The following is a 19455-nucleotide window of genomic DNA, read 5'->3' as shown; positions in this document are numbered from 1 at the left end:
AGACCGCCAACTGCTTTTGGTGTGTTCTGCGAGAATACCGCTTCTCACCTTCACGTGAAAGGCGACAATGCGGTGAGCGGTGTCAGATTCAGAAATGACAGCATTTCTTTCAATTTCTGTGTTATTTAAACACTAAAGATTTTCCGAGGTTTGCCTAACGAATAATAGAGTGGCTTTGGTGATGCAGCTTTTGTTTATGTTACTTATATTATTCTAATACAGTTTTAAAATCGAGGATGATACTAAGCCACATTTTGTTCTGCATTTGCTGTTGTTGAAGAATACATAAAACTCTAGTATGGATATCACCTGCTTACCTTAAAATCTTCACTTAAAGGTCTGTGGTTCTCACACTTCTTTATATATCTAACACATATGTATGTATGTATTTCACAAGAGTGGTCAAATGAGTGATCACGCGGAAGAAAACTGCAAGAAAAGCAATTCTGCCCAGGAAACATCTGCAGAAGGAAATGTCTCTCCTGCTAAGGACTGCTCAATAACACAAAAACAATTGGTATGACTTCTCCAGTACTATTTTATTATCAAGATACTTACCATTGCCTTGAATTTCTTCCATAATTACAAAAATAAAAAGCTGGAGTCAATAGGGAAATATCAGAAATAACAACAGTGAAATGAGTCAAGTTTGCAGTGCAGTGATTTAGAGGGCTAAGAGCACTTCCACGCTCAAATGAAATAGTAAGTGGAGGACAGTACTCTTACAGGGAGGACTATCTCCATAGCTTATTTGTTTCCAACTTGAAATTGCATAATTTATGATCATGGACAATTATGATGCTTATTTTCTGCGCTGAAAATCTACCCCAGACACAAAAGCAGAAATGTCTGAATAACACAGATGCATGAGATTGCCTTGTAGGTTTTCAGGAGGATGCAACTGAAGATTCACAGCATCAATCGCCTTGTAAATAAGTGCACTCAAATGCACGGATATTTCTAAATCACTGTATCAGCAGATTGCACTGAACTTCCACTGCTTTCCCCATGAGAAGCACGGAAGGCACTCACTTGTTTGTGAAAAATCACTGTGGACTCTGAAAGGGATGACACCCTCCAGGAAAGCTTGAGGGGTGGCGAATCAGCTCCATTTACCTAACAGGAGAAAAGATAATTTTGTGTAGACATTTGTGCCTTTGCATAATGAATGACAAGTGTATGTTCAATGTCCACAGTCATTGTCCAAAGAGAAATTGTTTGACACAATACCCATGTTTGTTTGCAATGACTTTAGACATGACTGTCAACGTACATGGGCTATGTGGAATGGCAATACACAGAGCTGATGTTTTAACCTCCAAAACTATTCAGCAGTTTTAGCTAATTGCAAACATGAATTCCATAAAATAGGCAAGAAAATGCTCCCTCCTCTTTCTTAAAAACCGTGCTCAGTTTAGCTTCTCTATTTTTGTCTGTGCTTTTTTCATACTCCTCACTTGTGCAAATGCTTCCTTCCTGCACTAGTTGCTCCTCCAGACATTTCTCTTGCCCCTAGATTGTTTGGACAAAGAACCCATCTGAGGTTTCCTTGGACAAGGAACCTATCTAGGCATCTGAGGGAACAGTGAAGATAAGGGCAAATACAGCTGACGTGCTTACAATCATAGTACTTGTTTCTACATTATGGATAAAGTTGAAGAAAAAAATACATGATTCTGCCTCCCACAAGACAACTTTCAAACTCCATGACACTGTACCAGAGTCATGGTTGTTCCCTCTCCTGTCAGGATGCACAGTCAGTCAGAATACTCAATTAGCAGGCAAGCAAACATTTTAAATGATGTGATCTTAATTTAGGTTGAGTTTTGCTTCATTTTTCTACCTGTGTTAAGTTATCAAGAATATGAATTTTAATGTCATTTGAAAGCCAGTGAGGACATTTGGCAGCTAATAAATATTTCTTCCAATTGTACTAATTATAAACTTTATGTTGTTTATTTATAGCAACAACTTGAGAAACAATTAAAATACTTAGCCTTTCAAAATCCAGGACCCCAGGTAGCTGACTTCAATCCTCAAACTAGAGAGCAGAAGAAGAAAGCGCGTATGTCACAGACGAAACAAGATATTTTTAATAAGCCCAAGTAAGATGTGCTAATTTATTACATATTTTACTTCAAAAAATGGCTGGTATGCTGTTTACTGAATATAAATGAAATTAATAAAAGCATTACTATTTTGCAGAAAGATTTCTTATTACACATGAAAGCCGTGCTGGGAAAACAAGCTTTTTCTGTGTGACTTAAGAGAATCTTGATTAACTTCTTTGGCACACTTTCATTTTTAATAATAGTGGCTGTTATAATTAGGATATAATGCTGGTATTTCGTTATGCTGTGAGGTTGTTCAAGAGGAAATATTTGTTCCTGGACAGATGTTTTCCACATTTATTTGGTTTAGTCTTCCAACATATTGAAGCATTCTCTGAGAATCACTTTTTCTTCTCTTTTGCAGAATTACAAAGAAGTATGACAAACATGGCAGGCTGCTTTGTAATGACATCGATTTGTGTGATTGCCTGGAAAAGAACTGCCTGGGTTGCTTCTATCCTTGCCCCAAATGCAATTCAAACAAATGTGGACCAGAATGTCGCTGCAATAGGAAATGGGTTTATGATACAATTGAGACTGAAGCTGGGAATGTGATCAGTGTGTTGCCATTTTTTGTCCCTGACTGATTTTGTCCTGGAAGTTTTTGCGCCTAAGCAAAGTTCTTCCTTCTTCACATTTTATTAAAGTAAATCCTGGCTTTATGAATTGTCTTTAGCAAAGTGCCTGGCAGTGGTGCTTGTGCTTCTTTATTGCTGCCTACCTAGCAGACTTTAACCTTCCTCATTAAGTAAAAGTATGTATTTCATTCTTCCTCATCCTTGCGAGCTTTACTGAGGCATCTAGTCAGTCCTCTCTAAATCTTGACTTTCTAAAACTGAACGTTTCTGGACTGCTGTAGGAAGAAAATTTTCTTACCCTGGGAAGCTGAACCACATTACTTGTAATGCACTTTTGTCTTGCTGATTTCTCTGCTTGTTCATTTACTCAGATGTGTGACACAGCTTGCTCTTCTGTTAATGCTTGTCCAAGTGTCTTTTCCTTCTGATGCATTCATGTCTTGTATAGATAAGGCAGGAGTCATTTGAGATAACACTGTTCTTTGAAACTAGGTCACCACTTTCCGTGTCCCTCCGTATATAAAGCAGAGGAGAGTGGAAATGACTCCACAATTCTTTCTTGCTGCCCAGGCTGAAACCTGAACCAACACGTTCAGTCAGCATTTTTTTTTTACAGCATATGGCGCACTCAGCCTTGATCAGTCATTAATTATACAGCTAGAGGCAAACGGATTGGATATTTTTGCCTCTGGACAGAAAAGTCTCTTCAGTTCCAGGAGTTTCCTTTTCATGCAAGACATGACAGATTTCAAATTCCATAACTTACACCCTGTCTTCTTACGAGGTAGGTGTTCTCATTCATGATGGGCACTCACAGCCTTTTTGAGGAGTGTGGGTCTCTCTGCATCTTGAAGGGGGGAAGGCAGCAGCCTGCCACAGGCGATCTCCAGGAGCGTGCTGCTAGTGGGGGAATCATTCTGTGGGCCCAGTGCTTGTTGTTTTTGAGAAGACTCCCCTAACTTTGAATGTGGCACCACTCTTCTCCCCTACAAGAGGCCATTCTCTGTGGACAAAGATCTCCAGCTCCAAGGCAGAGCTATCTCCCAGTAGAAGAAACTTCCTGGAACAGAGCCCAGGAATGCCTTAACACTGCAATCTCCTTCTGACTTCATACCTCAGAAAGATTCGTTGCTCGTCTCAACTAATGGCACCTCAGTACTTATGCTTGTAGCATAAAAACACCCACTACGAAAAAACTTCATATTTTCTATGGTAGTTAAAACACTCTCTGTTTGGCACTCAGATCTGGTGCTGTTCTCTCATATCCCTCGCTGGTCCCAAAGTATCCTTTGACTTGTGCTGGGAGTCCACAGAGCCCACATCATCTCTGAGCTATATTTCTTAAGGTAGGTGGAAATCCTGCCAATGTAGTCAGGGATTGGTTTCTTGTTCCAGGTGTGCCACAGACTCATTCTGGACTTGATTGAATAAGCAGCTCTTCAAGAAGATAAAGTTGATTTACGTGGACAGGAAGATGGCAGCCTTCCTTTGCAGTAACCTCAAGATCTGAAATGGACAGGTTTGAATTAGCTTCACTTTCTTTCCACTTAAAGGCAAAAACCTGAATAGTTTCTCAAGCGGATTCCTGTGGTAAGGCTACATGTTAAATTTTTTGAGTTATGTGATTAAACCCAGATTGAGGCAAAACTTTAGAATCCCGTTATTGAACTCATTGGCATTACTTCGTGGTTCTTAACATGCACTGAGCATCTGTCACAATCATAGCTAAATGCTAAGTATAAGAGAACTCCTTCACAAACACACTTAGTGCAACCTTGGAAATATAGCACAAAACCTGAAAAAACAGAAGTGAGAGCCAAGATCAGGATAATGAAATAAGAGGATGTTGCAGAGGCAGTTCTGCTGTGGTTTGAGAATGATTCTTTGTCATTGCAATGATCCTGCTATTTTCTCCCCCAGGTCCAAATTAGCAGCTGACAGTGCCCATGTATAATCCCTATTAGGGCAGTTGTACATGGCAGGGTGGGGGGGAGGCGGGAAGAAAGAAAAAGACCAGTGTCATACATATGTTTATACTGATTTTGTAACTTAGTGGTAGATACAGGTATGTAAAAATAAAAACAGAGTGCCTGTATCTGATAGCTTTTGTTAGGCAATTACATAATGCCACACTGCATGACATTGTGGTTTTAAATAAAATCCCCTACCAGAAAAGACAGAGAACATTTCTTAGTCTGTTATGAAATTGGCCACACTCCAGACGACACTAGATCATCTTTTTACCTTATGTCAGTCTAAACAGAGCATGCTTTTCCCTATGGCATGTTTGCTTTAGAAAGCTAATCTTTAAAATAAGGGGAAGCAGATCAATGAACTGTTCTATAAGGTCTGTTGGTCCTTCTCTCTCTCCCCTCTCCACCCCCTGCCCCGGATTATGCAGGTTAAAGAGTTTGTCACACTGCCAGTTGACTTTGCCTGACTTTTCCTCATCCACGTGGCTGCTTTGTTCATGGTTACCTGTGGTCCCACGGTGGCTTAAGGAAAGATGAAAGCACAGGTGCATATTAAACTATAGCATAGCTAAGATACCATCTCTCAGCCTCTTGCCCAAAAGCTGATTCAGTTTTTTTAATGTGCATTCATTGTGCCTTCCACTGTGTTTCCCTTGGTTACAATCCATACCTGTCTGGAATGAGATATTCACCCCTGTGCTTTCTTAGATGTTATTACTACAAAGAAGTCAATCTCATGGAAATGAACACTGTGCTCCCAATTGTTTTTGTGTAGGTAAAGATGGTTCTTTCTGTACTAACCTCCTATGTGCTTGGGCACTGTCTTATTGGGATCCTCTTGATTCCAAAGACTTTACTGTGCATCTCCTGCCATTTAAAAGCTTGAAAACTCAGAAAACAAAATAAGAGCTGTGCACAGCATCTTGCTGTTTGCCTTCATTGCGCTGCATTAGACTTTAAGCCAGAAAGTTAGCCACTGAAGACACTTGTTAAATAACAATTTATTGATACTTCTCACTATCAGAAGTTGTCACAGCTGAGGCAAAAAACACAACAGCTGTCCTTGCATATTGCATGCGATACTTAGAGCTGCTCCTAAAAGAATGGCCGATTTAAAGGAAATATTAATAAAATTATTATCATGTGGCTTGGAAGAGGCCACAATGAAAGCAAAGGCCATTAAATATTAGAACTTTTAAGATGTGAAGGTGTACTAAAGACAAAGAACACCTGAGGCTTTATCAGATGAGTTGAGAGATGGGAGTTTTCAATAAGAAGGCAGACCAAATCTGTACTGGGGCACGAGGCTGACTAGCTAGTCAACTGTAACAAGGCCATGACTCTCATGTCTGCTTTCCATGCTAATAAATGGGCAAAATTATGCTGACTTTTCTCTTACTCAGTGTTTGCAAATCCTTCATGCAAAGTTCCACAATGAAAACTTAGAATTATTTACATAAGTCCTTTTATGTCAAGGCTCCATGATTACTAATCTACAGTTACACACATAACATAGCACCTCTGAAACACAGACTAGGAATACAGTAGATTATAGCACTGTAAAAAAACAGGCAGAAAATTTTCCCAAAGTAAGCTCCCAAATTTTGTATGAAAAGTGCTACGGCATTCCTGTCCACATGGAGACTTAATAGCTAGCAGTAGCTAGCAGGTAGCTGCAGTAAACTGCATGGTATTCAGTTTACCTACAGTGCTTTAAAAATGATGAGGGACAGTCAGCCCTGGGAGAAGTCAGGTCTGTGGCTCCAGAAAGTCTAGATATTTCAGTCACAACTTGACACCACTAAACTGTTCCTCCTGGCTTAAAATGAACCTCTGCGTATGGTGAGGTGCTATTCAATCCCACCACATCACTTAGAGAAAAATAAGTCCATACTGTACTAGTATGTGCCAGCATTTGTCGAGGTAAGAACTCTACAGTTAATATTTGCCAGCCTCTGTGATTCATACAAACACAGAAAGGCATTAAAAAAAAGAAAAATAATACACTTTGAACTCTTTTCCAGCCACTTTTCATGATCCTTTTAACACCTCCTATAAGAGCACAACTGAACTTTCTCTATATGCATCCACACCAGAGTAGAATACATATTTGATTCACTTCAGTGGGAAAACCAGAAGAGCTTGACTGAAGAAATATAGACTGATACTTTCTGGATAAATATTTAACTATGCCTTAGATAAACATTTGCACCAAAAGCATTACAGTTGCTGCAGCTCTATTGGGTTTCTTAGCTAGTGATAGCGATACTGATCGTAGCTTCTCCTTGACACATTGTTCATGATCTTAAAACATTTTAAAACGAATTATGCATGTTTCAATAGACTATTTTGTTTGACCCCATTCTATTTGGAAAACAGATATATCAAGTCTGAGCTAACTGCAACTTTGAACACTAGTTAGAACATGATACTTGCATTTCATTAACCCTAATTTGTAATCTTGGCATGAACCATAGAAAGACTTCCTGCCCTATCATTTGCAGACGACAATGCATCTTTTCTCCATTGGCCTGGCCCTGCAAAGTACTGACCTGCTTCCACTCAGGTGCAAATGTATGAATGCTGGTCCCTTACAAGATCATATCTGTTTGTGTTTTAATGGAATAAATTAAGGCCTGTTGTCCATAGCTGAGTGTCCTGGATGCTCACAGATGCCTTTGATTAAAGGAGTAGGCTATGCAGCCCTGATTTCCATTGTGTAGCACTGTGTCACCCAAGTAATCTGACTTCCTTCACATGACTAGCCATAATAGTGAATGCTCACATAGAAGCACAAAAATAGCAAACAATAAACCAGCATACAGAGCCAATAAACTAAGAGTCCCCTGCCCCCGTCTATGAATAATAGACCCGTGCCCTTACTCTTTCCAAGCAGAATCCAAGTAGTCCTGGTGATTTTAATGAGATTACTCATTCAGTGCAATGCAAATGATGACACAGAAAGGACGGCAGATTGTTTCATAATGATAACAGTCACAGACAGCAACAGAGGAGTATTTGTTTCCGATAGATATAATTTAACTGAAACACTTAGAACACAGTTTACAAAAAGCAATTATTTTTTCAACAAGATTTCAAAAGTTGAGCTATTTAATACTAGGTAAAAGGCACAATTCAATGTGTGCCACACAAATTTAAAGTTTGCTAACTTCAATTGCTTAAGGCATTTGCAAGTTGGAAGTGAAAATTTACGTGAAACATTATTGGTTTATTTTCATTGAGTTGTAGGACAATTATTTAGTCAATAAATAGTGTCACGGATATTGTACAAATCAGATCTTGAATGAGTTCAACATGTTCTTTTGTGTCTACCTTCAGAAGTAAGGAAAAATAACAGGGATGAAGATGACAGAAAAAGGAAAGTCTTGAGTGTAGACAGAACGGCATTGCAAGTAAGAAGTTATGGAATAAAAAGTTGATCAAAAGGAGCCAAGAAAAAAAGAGAAAATAATACACTCAAAGAAAACAGGTCCTGGTAGGATCTTGAGAGCCTGTAGTCCTCAATGCTGGATCAGCTTTACTCACTTTCTACACATTTACTACCTATTTTTCATGACAGATATTTGTCTCTTTGTACTTTAAAACCTCTAACGAAAGAGATTCTTCAACTTTCTCATGCAATTTATTACAGTGCTTAACTAACCTTGTGTAGAAAGTATTCCATAATTCCTAACTTTACCTGCTTTTCATGCTCTACATCATCAGTTTCACCTGATAACCACACAAGTATTTTAAAAAGCAGAGCCTAAATGAATTCTAACTGAAGGGCTGGGTGATGAGAAAAGTCTGTAAAACAAACCATAATCAAATAACATGAAGGCTTGTTTGGACTTTGTGAAAGAACAGAATACATAGGTCAATGTTTGGAAATGCAAAGCAGGGGAGACTGAGCTTTTCAAGACTGTTGTAAAGGCAGTAAGATTCCTAACCTTCATTAGCAGCTAAATGCTCTGAAGTCTCAGTCACTGATGCCTAAGATTTTGTCATAGGATGTGAGCAGATTAATCCAAAAGCCCAGACAACATCCATTTGTATGTCTAAGTGGAATATTTTGAGTCAAAATATGGGAAACAATTTGATTCAAAATATGTCTTAACTAGAGGCGTAGTTAAGACAACTGATAAAATACAGTAAATTGTGTAATATCGTTAGTTCAGTGAAAAAAGCTATTCTTCACATTGGAAAAATGGATCATGGATGCAAGTACAAAACAATAATAAATGAATGGATGTATGAGAAGTCACAACTTTTTATAATTCTTTTTTAGGAACAGAGAAGGTATTTAGGAACAGAGAAGGTATTTAGGAACAGAGAAGCCTTGGACACCATTTCCCACAGCATACTTCTGGAGAAACTGGCTGCTTGTGGCTTGGATGGGCGTACTCTTTGCTGGGTAAAAAACTGGCTGGGTGGCTGGGCTCAAAGAGTTGTGGTGAATGGAGTCAAATCCAGTTGGCAGCTGGTCACGAGTGGTGTTCCCCAGGGCTCACTATTGGGGCTGGTCCTGTTTGATATCTTTATCAAAGATCTGGATGAGGGGATCGAGTGCACCCTCAGTAAGTTTGCAGATGACACCAAGTCGGGCGGGAGTGTTGATCTGCTGGAGGGCAGGAAGGCCCTACAGAGGGACCTGGATAGGCTGGATCGATGGGCCGAGGTCAACTGTATGAGGTTCAACAAGGCCAAGCTCCAGGTCCTGCACTTGGGTCACAACAACCCCAGGCAACGCTGCCGGCTTGGGGAGGAGTGGCTGGAGAGCTGCTTGGTGGAAAAGGACCTGAGGGTCTTGGCTGACAGCCGCCTGAACATGGGCCAGCAGTGTGCCCAGGTGGCCAAGAAGGCCAATGTATGGCTTGTATCAGAAACAGTGTGGCCAGCAGGACCAGGGAGGTGATCGTCCCCCTGTACTTGGCACTGGTGAGGCTGCACCTTGAATACTGTGTTCAGTTTTGGGCCCCTCACTACAAGGAAGGACATTGAGGTGCTGGAGCGTGTCCAGAGAAGGGCAACGAAGCTGGTGAAGAGTCTAGAGCACAAGTGTTATGAGGAGCGGCTGAGGGAGCTGGGGTTGTTTAGCCTGGAGAAGAGGAGGCTGAGGGGAGATCTTATTGCTCTCTACAACTACCTGAAAGGAGGCTGTAGCGAGGTGGGGGTTGGTCTCTTCTGCCAAGTAACAAGTGAGAGAATGAGAGGAAAGGGCCTCAAGCTGCACCAGGGGAGGTTTAGGTTGGATATTAGGAAAAACTTCTTCCCTGAAAGGGTAGTCAGGCACTGGAACAGGCTGCCCAGGGAAGTGGTTGAGTCTCCATCCCTGGAGGTATTTAAAAGACAGGTAAACATGGTGCTTGAGGACATGGTGTAGTGGTGGACTTGGCAGTGCTAGGTTAACGGTTGGACTTGATGATCTTAAAGGTCTTTTCCAACCAAAACAATTCTATGATTCTATGATTCTATAAATAGGAAAAAAAATATTTAATTGTGCACTTGACAGCACCGTGTCAGGTTAGCTTCCTTATTTATTATTTCCAGTCAGGAGCTCTCTTTCCTGTCTGTCTTCAGTGAGGCTTTGATCACAGAATAACACAGGGTGGAAGAGACCTCCAGAGGTCTCAGATAAAACCTCCTGTATGAAGGAGGTCCAGCTGGAGCAGGTTGCTCAGGATCCTGTCCAGTTAAGTTTTTAATATTCATTGTTTTGACTATTCATTTTGAATATTCATTTGATGCAGCAAAGTGTGAAAGAAAACACTTTTAAATACATCCACATGATTATAAAACCAGAGAACTGGCAGTAAGCCTGGGTGGCGCATCCAATACCTATATCAGCTGGAACTTTTTAAAATAAGTAAGCGATTGTCTAGACTTCCAGTCGCCCTTGCTCATTTTGACTGAACAAACTTTATAAAATTCTACTCTCAGGGGAGATTTCCTAGAAGAAGAAGTTACATTTTTTCAGCGTGGAGTGAAACACTCATTTTTCTTTTCCAGCCAAATAAATTTCTTGGAAGAATATTGTCTTTTCATGTTTTATAAGAGTACAGAAAACAGATCAAATAGTTGGATGTAATTCTATTTCACCACAGAACAATAGCTTGAAAAATGTAGCTGCCTTTCATAACAGCGACCATGGGTCCAACTTCTGGTAAGAGGTATAGTACAAATGTTGTTAAAGTCTCAGCCAGGAATTCTCTGCCTTAAGCCTGTAATATGGCCAGGTTTGTCACTCTTTTTTCTTGAAGTTCGTTCTTAAGGCCGAGTCTATTTAAACAGACATTATCTTTTCAAATGTCCTGGCTGAAATCCTGGCCCTGTTGAAGTTAATGACTAAATTCCCCTCACTTCAACAGAGGCAAGATTTCAGCATATATGTTTATAAAACATTTCTTTATGGTACCTCAAAGATTTCCAGCCTTTTCCCACCTGCCTCTTGAGCCTACCGTAATTTATTACCATACACCTAACCCTTCGGGCCACATCGTATAAACCTTTACAGCCACATTCAGAAGTCTCTGGCAGATTTTTAATACTTTTAGTTGGCTTCCTAGGAAAACAAGGTTTACACAGTCATGCTGCCTGTTCCTCTGTTTGCTTGTCCCATTGTCTTTTAGCCTTTTTTTCAATTTCAGCCAAATCTGATGGAAACTTAGGAGGTCTCGCAGACATTACATCCATTCAAGGTAATATCCATAGCGTAGAAATACCTGATTCAGTGCCGCTTCCCTGTGAGCTCAAACGTTGATGCTTCTGTTCTTGTGGCTTGCCAACCAGCAGGCGCTTGGCCTGAAACGCGGCACAGCGTGCTCTGTGCCGTATGCCGGGGAGTAACGCGGCACTTGGGGTTGTCGCCTGGGAACAGGTTATTTGGGGAAGACGGGAAGGCAGCCAGCGGCTGTTAGTTCTGCGGGCTGTGGAACAATTTGCTGGAATACTGCAGGCCTGACAATTTTATTAGAAGTTTGTGGTCTACTGACACGAGGTTCGCAGAGCCGCGGCTTGGAGCTGGCTGTCTGCTGCCACGCGCGAACAAAAAGGCTCTGTGGGGCCTGGAGAGGCCGAGGGGTTTCACGCAACCCACGCTTCAGCGGTATGATTCAAACATTAAGCCCCGACGACACATGACGGAAGGGGAAATGCCGCCGCCGGTGCCCCCAGGACGTCTTTAAAGCTTTTAAATCCGAGGATTTCAACGACAACCTTTCCAACGGTTGCGGGGCGCTGGAAACCCGTGAGGGAGGCGCCGCCAGTTTGCTTCTCACCGCTCCCCCGAGCCCCGAAGGCCGCCGCGGTTTGCCCTGCCTTCACCCGGGACCGCGCGGCGGGGCTCGGGGCCCTCAGCGAGGGGAGCCCCGGCGGCCACACCGGACGCGCCGTGCCCCGGCGGGGCGAAGCGGCGGCGCTTGGGCCCGCCGGGCTGCCGTCGGGAGGCGGGGCCGCAGCGGCAGCCATGGCGGTGCCCGTCGTCCCGGAGAGTGACAGGTAGGGGCTGCTCCGGCGGCAGCGCCGCGGCCGGGCCGGGCCGGGCGGGTCGGGGCCAGGGCCTCGCCGCGGTGCCGGGGCGCGGCGGGGCCTGGCTCCCCCTGACCCCATCCTCTCCTTCCGCGCAGCATCCGCAGGGCCGTGTCGCTGCTCAACGCCGTGGACGCGGCCCGGTTCCCGCGGCTCCTCTCCCGCCTTCTCCAGAAGCTGCACCTGAAGGTTGGCGGGGCGGGCGGCGGGGGCCGCGTTCAGCAGGCGGCGGGGGCCGCCGGGGGCTTCGCGTCTGCGTGGGGGGGTGGGGGGGGCGCGGGGGACGTGACGTGGGACCGCCGCGGGCGGACACGGGGCCCGGCCGCGTCCTGCCGGGGCTGTGGCCGCGCCGCTCCAGGCGAGGCGGCAGGAGCGGGTCGGCGGCAGGCGGTAGCGGTGTAGCCGAAGCGGAGCGAGCTGCCGAGTCCCGCTCCTCTCCCGCCCGCCCTTTTCCCTGCCCGCCCTGCCGCCGGCAGCGTGGGCAGCCCGGCCTTTCCTGCCCTGGGACGGGGATGGAGTTCAGCCGAGCCGGGCTCTGGCCCGCCTCCCTCCGAGTGCTGCGGGGTCGTCTGCTTGGGACAGGTGCGACGCTCTGTTTTGCCGAGGGACAATTACCGGAATTGGTTTTTTTAAGTCTTTTTGATCTTAATTTTGTTTGTCACTAATTGTTCAGAACTATTTCAGGTGAATGAAATAAGAATCAGTAATGAATAGCAGAAGGTGAATGGCGTGAGAACCAGTAATGCTTGTTATAACTTGCTTCCATTGCCTCCCGGTGCTGGTGTCTCTGAGAGCCCTCTCAGAGGAGACCCGAGTTCCTTGGTTTTTCTGCTCTTGCCCTCCAGGGAAAAGAGTAAATGTATATATATATTACCCCTCTCCCCCCCCCCATTTCTGCATGTCCATCAACCAAAGCCATCTGTGGAACTGAGGTTAAAAATAAAGTCCATAACTTCTAGTGAATATTTTTGTCATCTTTACAGAAGTTTTTTTTTTTAATAGCAGAATAAATAAGAAATAAGAAATAAAGACATAAAACCGGTAGTCAGTTTCATCACACAATGCCAAAAAGTCAAATGGAGACTAAATCTAACCTTGGCACTAAATATTGCAGGGGAAACTGTAAAATGAATGCTAAAACAGGAATTATTTTGTTGAGTTTCTTCGTCTTTCAGTGTCAAATTCTGTTTATTCGCTTGTTTCATGTTCACAAAAAATACAAAAAATGTAGAATTTGCTTTCTGTACACATATATATGCAAACTAAATATTAAAATATTACAGGTTAGGAGCAGCATGGATAGAAAACACAAATGTATTAAAGGTCATAATTCTGAGACTATAAGGATTGTTTTGATGATCTGATTCAATTGCTGATTTTATTCCTAACAAAATTACTATCTTGGATGCTGCTGTTATTGCAGAGGGTTTCCTGAATTGTTTTGAATTGATATTAACTCATTGGTAACTGGAAAGTGTCACCAACTTTTTTTTTTTTTAACTACTCAGTAGTAGTTTAGTAGCTCTTCACAATTTTTATCAGTGTTTACATGATCTGGAGTGGTCTTTTTAATTTAGCCCACTCAGTCAATCTCATGAATCGTTCAGCTGGCATTTCCAAAGTATCTGACTCTAAGGCATGTTAAATCACTGGAAACTTTAAATAAACTTATTTGCCTTAACAAAGCAGATACTCAGCTCTGCGTTTCCTTCTAACAGCTAATGATTCAAATAGTGTTTCTATTTTGATACTCTTGTTACAGACATTGCGATCATTGAGGGTTTTGTGTAATTGCCTCATTTTGTTTATTCTGGCAGCTCAATTGCTTTTTTGTGTAGCTTTGCAGTTTTGGATTACTAAGTGGTCTAAATATGGTGTTTTGATGTCTGTAGCATAGATTTGTTAGTAATTACGTTTTAAAAGATGGCAATATCTGCATTTAAATTACTGTTTAATTTACTGTAGTATAATAAATATAACTGCTGTATTTTAATAGCACAGCACATTCTCAGTAATCTTCAGTAATACAGTGGGCTGTAGATTCAAATCTGACTTTCAAAATAAGCATACATTAGGCCTTTATTTCCTTTATAACAGCATGGGTCGTTTTCAGAAGAGTATCCAGTGGAAGAAGCTTACATTACTAACTTCACTACAGTTTTGCCTTCTGTTTTCTTTGGGGTCTGATTCAATTAATGCACTTTGTAGTTTTCTTATTTTTATTTATGAAAGGCTGTTGGAGATGATCTGATAGTTGAAAGAAAAATATTTCTTTAGTGTCTCTCAGGTGCAAAGAGAAAGCACTTTCTCATGATGTATTTCGAGTAATCCTGATAGATTCTCATGTGATACTGTTGGCTTTTGATTTTGATTTTCAGTGAGAGGAATTGCATTGTATTTTTCTTTTGGAAAAGAGCTTTATTTTGTTATTTCTATTTAGAAACAACTGGACAGCCACTATGTTTATAAAAATGGGGAGAAAGTTTTTATTTTGACAAGTATTTCTCAGTTGCTAAATGGAATGTTAGGACTAACCATTTTTGTGCTTCAGGCTGAAAGCAGCTTCAGTGAAGAGGAGGAAGAAAAACTTCAAATAGCTTTTTCATTGGAAAAGCAGGATCTTCATCTAGTTCTTGAAACTATATCATTCATTTTGGAACAGGTACCTTGTTTCTATCCTTATAAATTGATAAATATATATATTTTTTTAATCCAGTTGTAGATTTCAAAAAAATAGAATTCAGGTTAAAAAGGAATTAGTGAAAACATGTATCTGTAGTATACTGTGTATGTTTTGGAGGCATGATTTTATTGCTTTTGTTTGCATGCCTTCCTGATTTGGATTGGACTCATTGTATTTGTGGAGTGAGTTTTCATCTAATGTAAATGTAGGTGGTGGAAGCGAGCTCTGCATGACTCCGAGAGAAGTGTTGACAATTACGAGATATAGTCTTTCCGCTTATTCATTGTAAGCAAGCCAGCCATGCATTTTTTTAGTTCCTGTAAGGAAAATATTAGATGGCGTGATTGAGTACTGCTTAAGTTACATGAAGTATCAGTTATGGAAAATTTTCATGCACAGAAGCAGTCTGTACTTAGGTGAACAGGCGCACCTGATGTAGCTCTACTATCTGAACAAGTAGCTGACTGCATGGTGTAGAGCTAAATATCTTGTAAACAGAGAAGGTTTTCTGGTTCTACAGTCTACCACTGCTGAGGCTGGGAAGCCAATGTATTACCTGTTAAATATGGTAACTTTCTCAGAAATTGTCACAGCCGTGATATTATCCATCTATTTCATGCAAGCATAGTAAGTGTAGTCTGTGCAGAGGGCATGCATTCTGATGGTCTGTTGTGGAATTTGAACCTTGTCCTTTCTTACACATGTCAGTTTATGATTGATTCACCTAGTTAACACATTCCACAGCATCAGAAAGAAAACAAACAGTCCTTTCCACAGCTCCTATCCACTGAAAAATCAAAACAAAACCTGAGGTCACATCCAGACTGGAATTTTGAATTTTCATCTCAACGAAACAGCAAACTTGCTTGTTTTATTGCCTGGTCCTAACTTCATCAGACTGCTTCGTTTATATGATATTTATTGAAGGTGAACAGAAAAAGCAGTTCAGCCTCCTCTAGGACTTACTTCTTTTGCATTAAAAAAAAAAAAAAAAGAAAGGGAAGGGTATTAATATCTGCCCAAAGAAGAGTCCCAGATGGAATACGTGTTGTATGAGGACTCTTTTGTGTTCCCACTGATAGCTACGCTTCTTAGAGTAGCTGCTTGTTCTGTCAGAGCATAACTTTTTTTAACAGCCCTTTGGTCTACGGAGACTTTATATATAATAAGACTGCTGCATGGTCTTTGCCGCATATGTTGTTTCTCTTTTCTTTTTTTTTTCCCTGCCCTGGTGCTGACAGAGTCCTGTTTTGAAAGTGGAGACCAGCATACTATATAGAGTGTTTACCACAAAAATTGATGCTAATAGGGAGGTTATATCTAACTCACCTTTTTTGGCAAACTGTTCCTGTCTCTTCAGAATATTACCTTGTAGTTCAGGCTTGCTTGAACAGTATGAATTTGGAAAAGTTGTCTTTTCTTCACTGTCACAATTGACTTCAAAGCTCAGGTTTTTTTCAGTGATAGCTGCTTTGGTATTATGTACAGTGGAAGCATACACGTATACTCAGATCCAGCTTGTATATGCCTTTTTTCATAGTTTGTCTATCTTGAGAAGAGTCATTTGTAATATTGCATTTTGAGATACAATTAAGATAGTTACACTTTTCTGTCTTCTCAGTCAAAGGGTTAAGATGAAGAGGATGCATGCAGTGCCACAATAGAGTTGCTAGTAAAAATCGTACGTGAACATGGTGGCCATCTGTGGTAGAATATATCTGGCACAACTTGTAAAGCAGTACTCGACAACAGCAGTTATTTTTCCTTTTGACAGGCAGTCTATCATAATTTGAAGCCTGCTTCATTGCAACAACAGCTGCAAAGCATTCACCTGGATCAAGACAAAGCTGAAGCGTTTGCCAGTGCGTGGGCAGCTGCAGGTCAAGATACGATTGAAAAGTTCAGGCAGAGGGTTTTGACCCCTCAGAAGGTATTGTTTTTTTCTAAGAGAATAAAGCCGTGTAGGTTTGTTTTAAAGCAAGGAATTTAAACTAAGATACAAAGTTTGTGACAAGCCGAGGTACTGGAAAATAAAAAGGGTACTTATTAGGTAGTAGATAAATGTGATCGGGCCAGTGGAATTCCATTGTCTTAATGAGGTGTTACATGTTAGCTGAGCTGCTGTAACTGCTGTAACCTGACTATATGTGCACTGTTAGCAATGTAAAGTAATGCAACCTACATACCATTTGGAGATGTTTGTGAACACGCTTTACAATAGGGCAAGGGTAAAATGTGCTCATGAACACTTGTAGTGGTTTAGCTTATGGGTTCAACTCATCACCCTGTTGATTCTCTGTACTTGAAGTGTACCTGAGCTCCTGTCATCTTTAATTTTGTAAGCTGGTTGGATGGTGCATTTTGTGAGATACTTACTATGATTTTGAGATACTTTTCTATGATGGCATAATAATCTTGCTTCATATGTGCCTGTTACCAGTTAAAACTTTGGTACATGCTGTGGAAGTCTCATTGTGTCTTTAGGCATAAATGTCTACATCTCTGAGAAGGTATAATAACATCCTCCTGTTGATTCATAATAAGCCTTCAACTGCATTAGAAGATGTATACAGAACACATCAGGGTCAGCCAGGATCAAATGGTTCAAAAGAATTGTGGAACACTGACACAATTTTTCTCGCTTTATTTTTATCATTGCTATGTATCTTTATGGAATAAGATTCAGTTTGTTACTTTATGATTTGGCTAGTAAAATATACATAGAAATAGAACAACGTAATTTATACCAGCAGGTTTACACCTAAATAAATCTAGAATTTTAGTTAGGTGTAAAATGCACATTTTGAGAAGACAAGATATGTCTGTGGAGCAGACTAAAGATATTCAGAATTGCATCACAGGTGATTTTTCTGAAGTATTTAAACTTGATCCTTTGTAAAACTAGGTAATTTCAGACACAAAACTTGTAGAATTTTCATGTGCAAAATTACAGTAACTCACGAACTTAACCAAGTAAGTGACTGATAATGTAAGTATGAAAAAAAAAAAAAATTGAGTTGAACAAGACGTTTTGGGCTTCTGTCTTTTTGAGATACTACTTACCAATGCCAAGCATACAAGTCCCAAAGTTTAAATGGTCAGCGATACAGTGAATGTATAGGCAAGTGTGACCATCCATTGAAGGAGGTGAGTAGTTTGAAAACCAAGTGAAATCATGGAAAGTTACAAAGCTAACTTTTTAGAATATAGCACGTGTGTGCAGAATGGAAGGCAATTCTGAAGATACTGTACAAAGCAGCTGTCTGAGAATTTTCTTCAGACAGAGTATGCATTAATACATATTTTATTGCTGGGTCTTCAGCATATGAGAAACTAATAAACCCCTTGGATCCTCTTTTATTTGGAGCTTGTACCATAGACACCTGTGGTCCTTTGGTGTCCTACTTTGGCATGACATTGCTCTGTTTCTTGTATGCAGTTTCGTGAAGCCTGCAACACGCAATGCTTCTAGTGTATGTTACAGTTTTGGAGATTCTTTGTGACTTCACCACGATCTCATATAATGGAATGGCATTTTGCTAATGTATTACATCCCATATAAAGCAGTTTTAAACTGTCATTTGTAATTAAGCTTGCTGAAAAGCAACTACCAAAATATCATAGTGCAACTTACTTGTTTTTTAGCATGAAAGCAGGTTTACATATAGGTGTGTGCCTCTACATATGCTTAAAGCACCATTTCACCCCCTTTTTTCTTTTCTTTTCCTAGCCTAGATGACAAGTTGAGTATTAGTTTGAGTGTGAGCGTAGGCTCTAAGGTGTAATTTGAGTTTGAACTTGAATTTACTTTCTCAGTTGGTTTTGAAAACATCTCAATCCTGTAGACTTCAGTTGAGTGAAAAACTTGGAAGTTCAAGAGAACTTTTCCTTAACCCAAAGCCTCAATTCGCAGAACTAATTGCTAAATAAAGTATTTATTCTGCTAACGAGGCACACAGAGGTAGAATATTTTAAAAATTGCATGTGATAATGGAAGAAGAACTTGGCATCTCCTTATAATCTTATGAATCTCCTTGTGATGTCTTAAAAGTGTAGTAGATGACTGCATGATCCCTTCATTAGTTCTTTCTGTATTCTGTAGGTAATTGTGTATCAGCACATATTTGCTGTATTATCTTTCTATACCTAGTGGGCAAAATATTTTCTTACTTGTGCTATGTTGTTATAGTAGCCAACTTGCTGTAAACTTTCGTCAACATCTTGAATTAAAGTTAAAAAAAAGTTAGAATCCTGAAAAATACTTAGACCAGAGTGCCAGCTTTTTAGATCAGATTTACAATTCAGGTTTTTAGATTGATTTAGAGATTATGTTAGTGTCTGTCTTTGTAAAAAGAGATATGTATCCAATTATTAATACTCTCTGCAACGTGTATATTTGGGTATAACATTTAAAACAACTGACCCTATAAATGTGCCCTCTGTATGAGTACTGCTTTACGTGGCTGTGTATAACAATGATTTGCAGTGTTCACTTCTCTCACAGAAGAAATATTAGGTACATAAAAAGAATATGACCATTCTGTTGTCATAATTGTCAGCAATGTAATCACAGAATGGTTGAG

The 19455-nt window shown here is 40.8% G+C and overlaps 2 protein-coding genes across 3 annotated transcripts in view; both read left to right on the top strand.

Annotated features, from left to right (window-relative positions):
- Nucleotides 1-406: 406 nt before the first annotated feature.
- Nucleotides 407-2698, top strand: ARL14EPL (ARF like GTPase 14 effector protein like; the record flags this gene model as incomplete). Its single annotated transcript, XM_082336050.1, has 3 exons — nucleotides 407-517; nucleotides 1966-2105; nucleotides 2476-2698. 3 exons carry the CDS (start codon nucleotides 407-409, stop codon nucleotides 2696-2698), a joined length of 474 nt encoding a protein of 157 aa, XP_082192176.1.
- A 9423-nt stretch (nucleotides 2699-12121) lies between these two features.
- COMMD10 (COMM domain containing 10) overlaps nucleotides 12122-19455 on the top strand; it is a 114189-nt gene continuing 106855 nt past the window's right edge. For both annotated transcript variants that reach the window (XM_082336617.1, XM_082336618.1), the window contains exons 1-4: nucleotides 12122-12159; nucleotides 12288-12378; nucleotides 14741-14851; nucleotides 16647-16802. In XM_082336617.1, coding sequence (XP_082192743.1) covers nucleotides 12128-12159; nucleotides 12288-12378; nucleotides 14741-14851; nucleotides 16647-16802 — 390 coding nt within the window. In that variant the 5' untranslated portion in view covers nucleotides 12122-12127. The remainder of the gene's footprint in view (nucleotides 12160-12287; nucleotides 12379-14740; nucleotides 14852-16646; nucleotides 16803-19455) is intronic.

The sequence above is a fragment of the Platalea leucorodia genome (assembly GCF_965183815.1).
Source record: "Platalea leucorodia genome assembly, chromosome: Z".
Taxonomy (NCBI): Eukaryota; Metazoa; Chordata; class Aves; order Pelecaniformes; family Threskiornithidae; genus Platalea; species Platalea leucorodia.
Note: the sequence above shows the minus strand (reverse complement) of the source record. Positions and strands in the feature narration are given on the sequence as shown.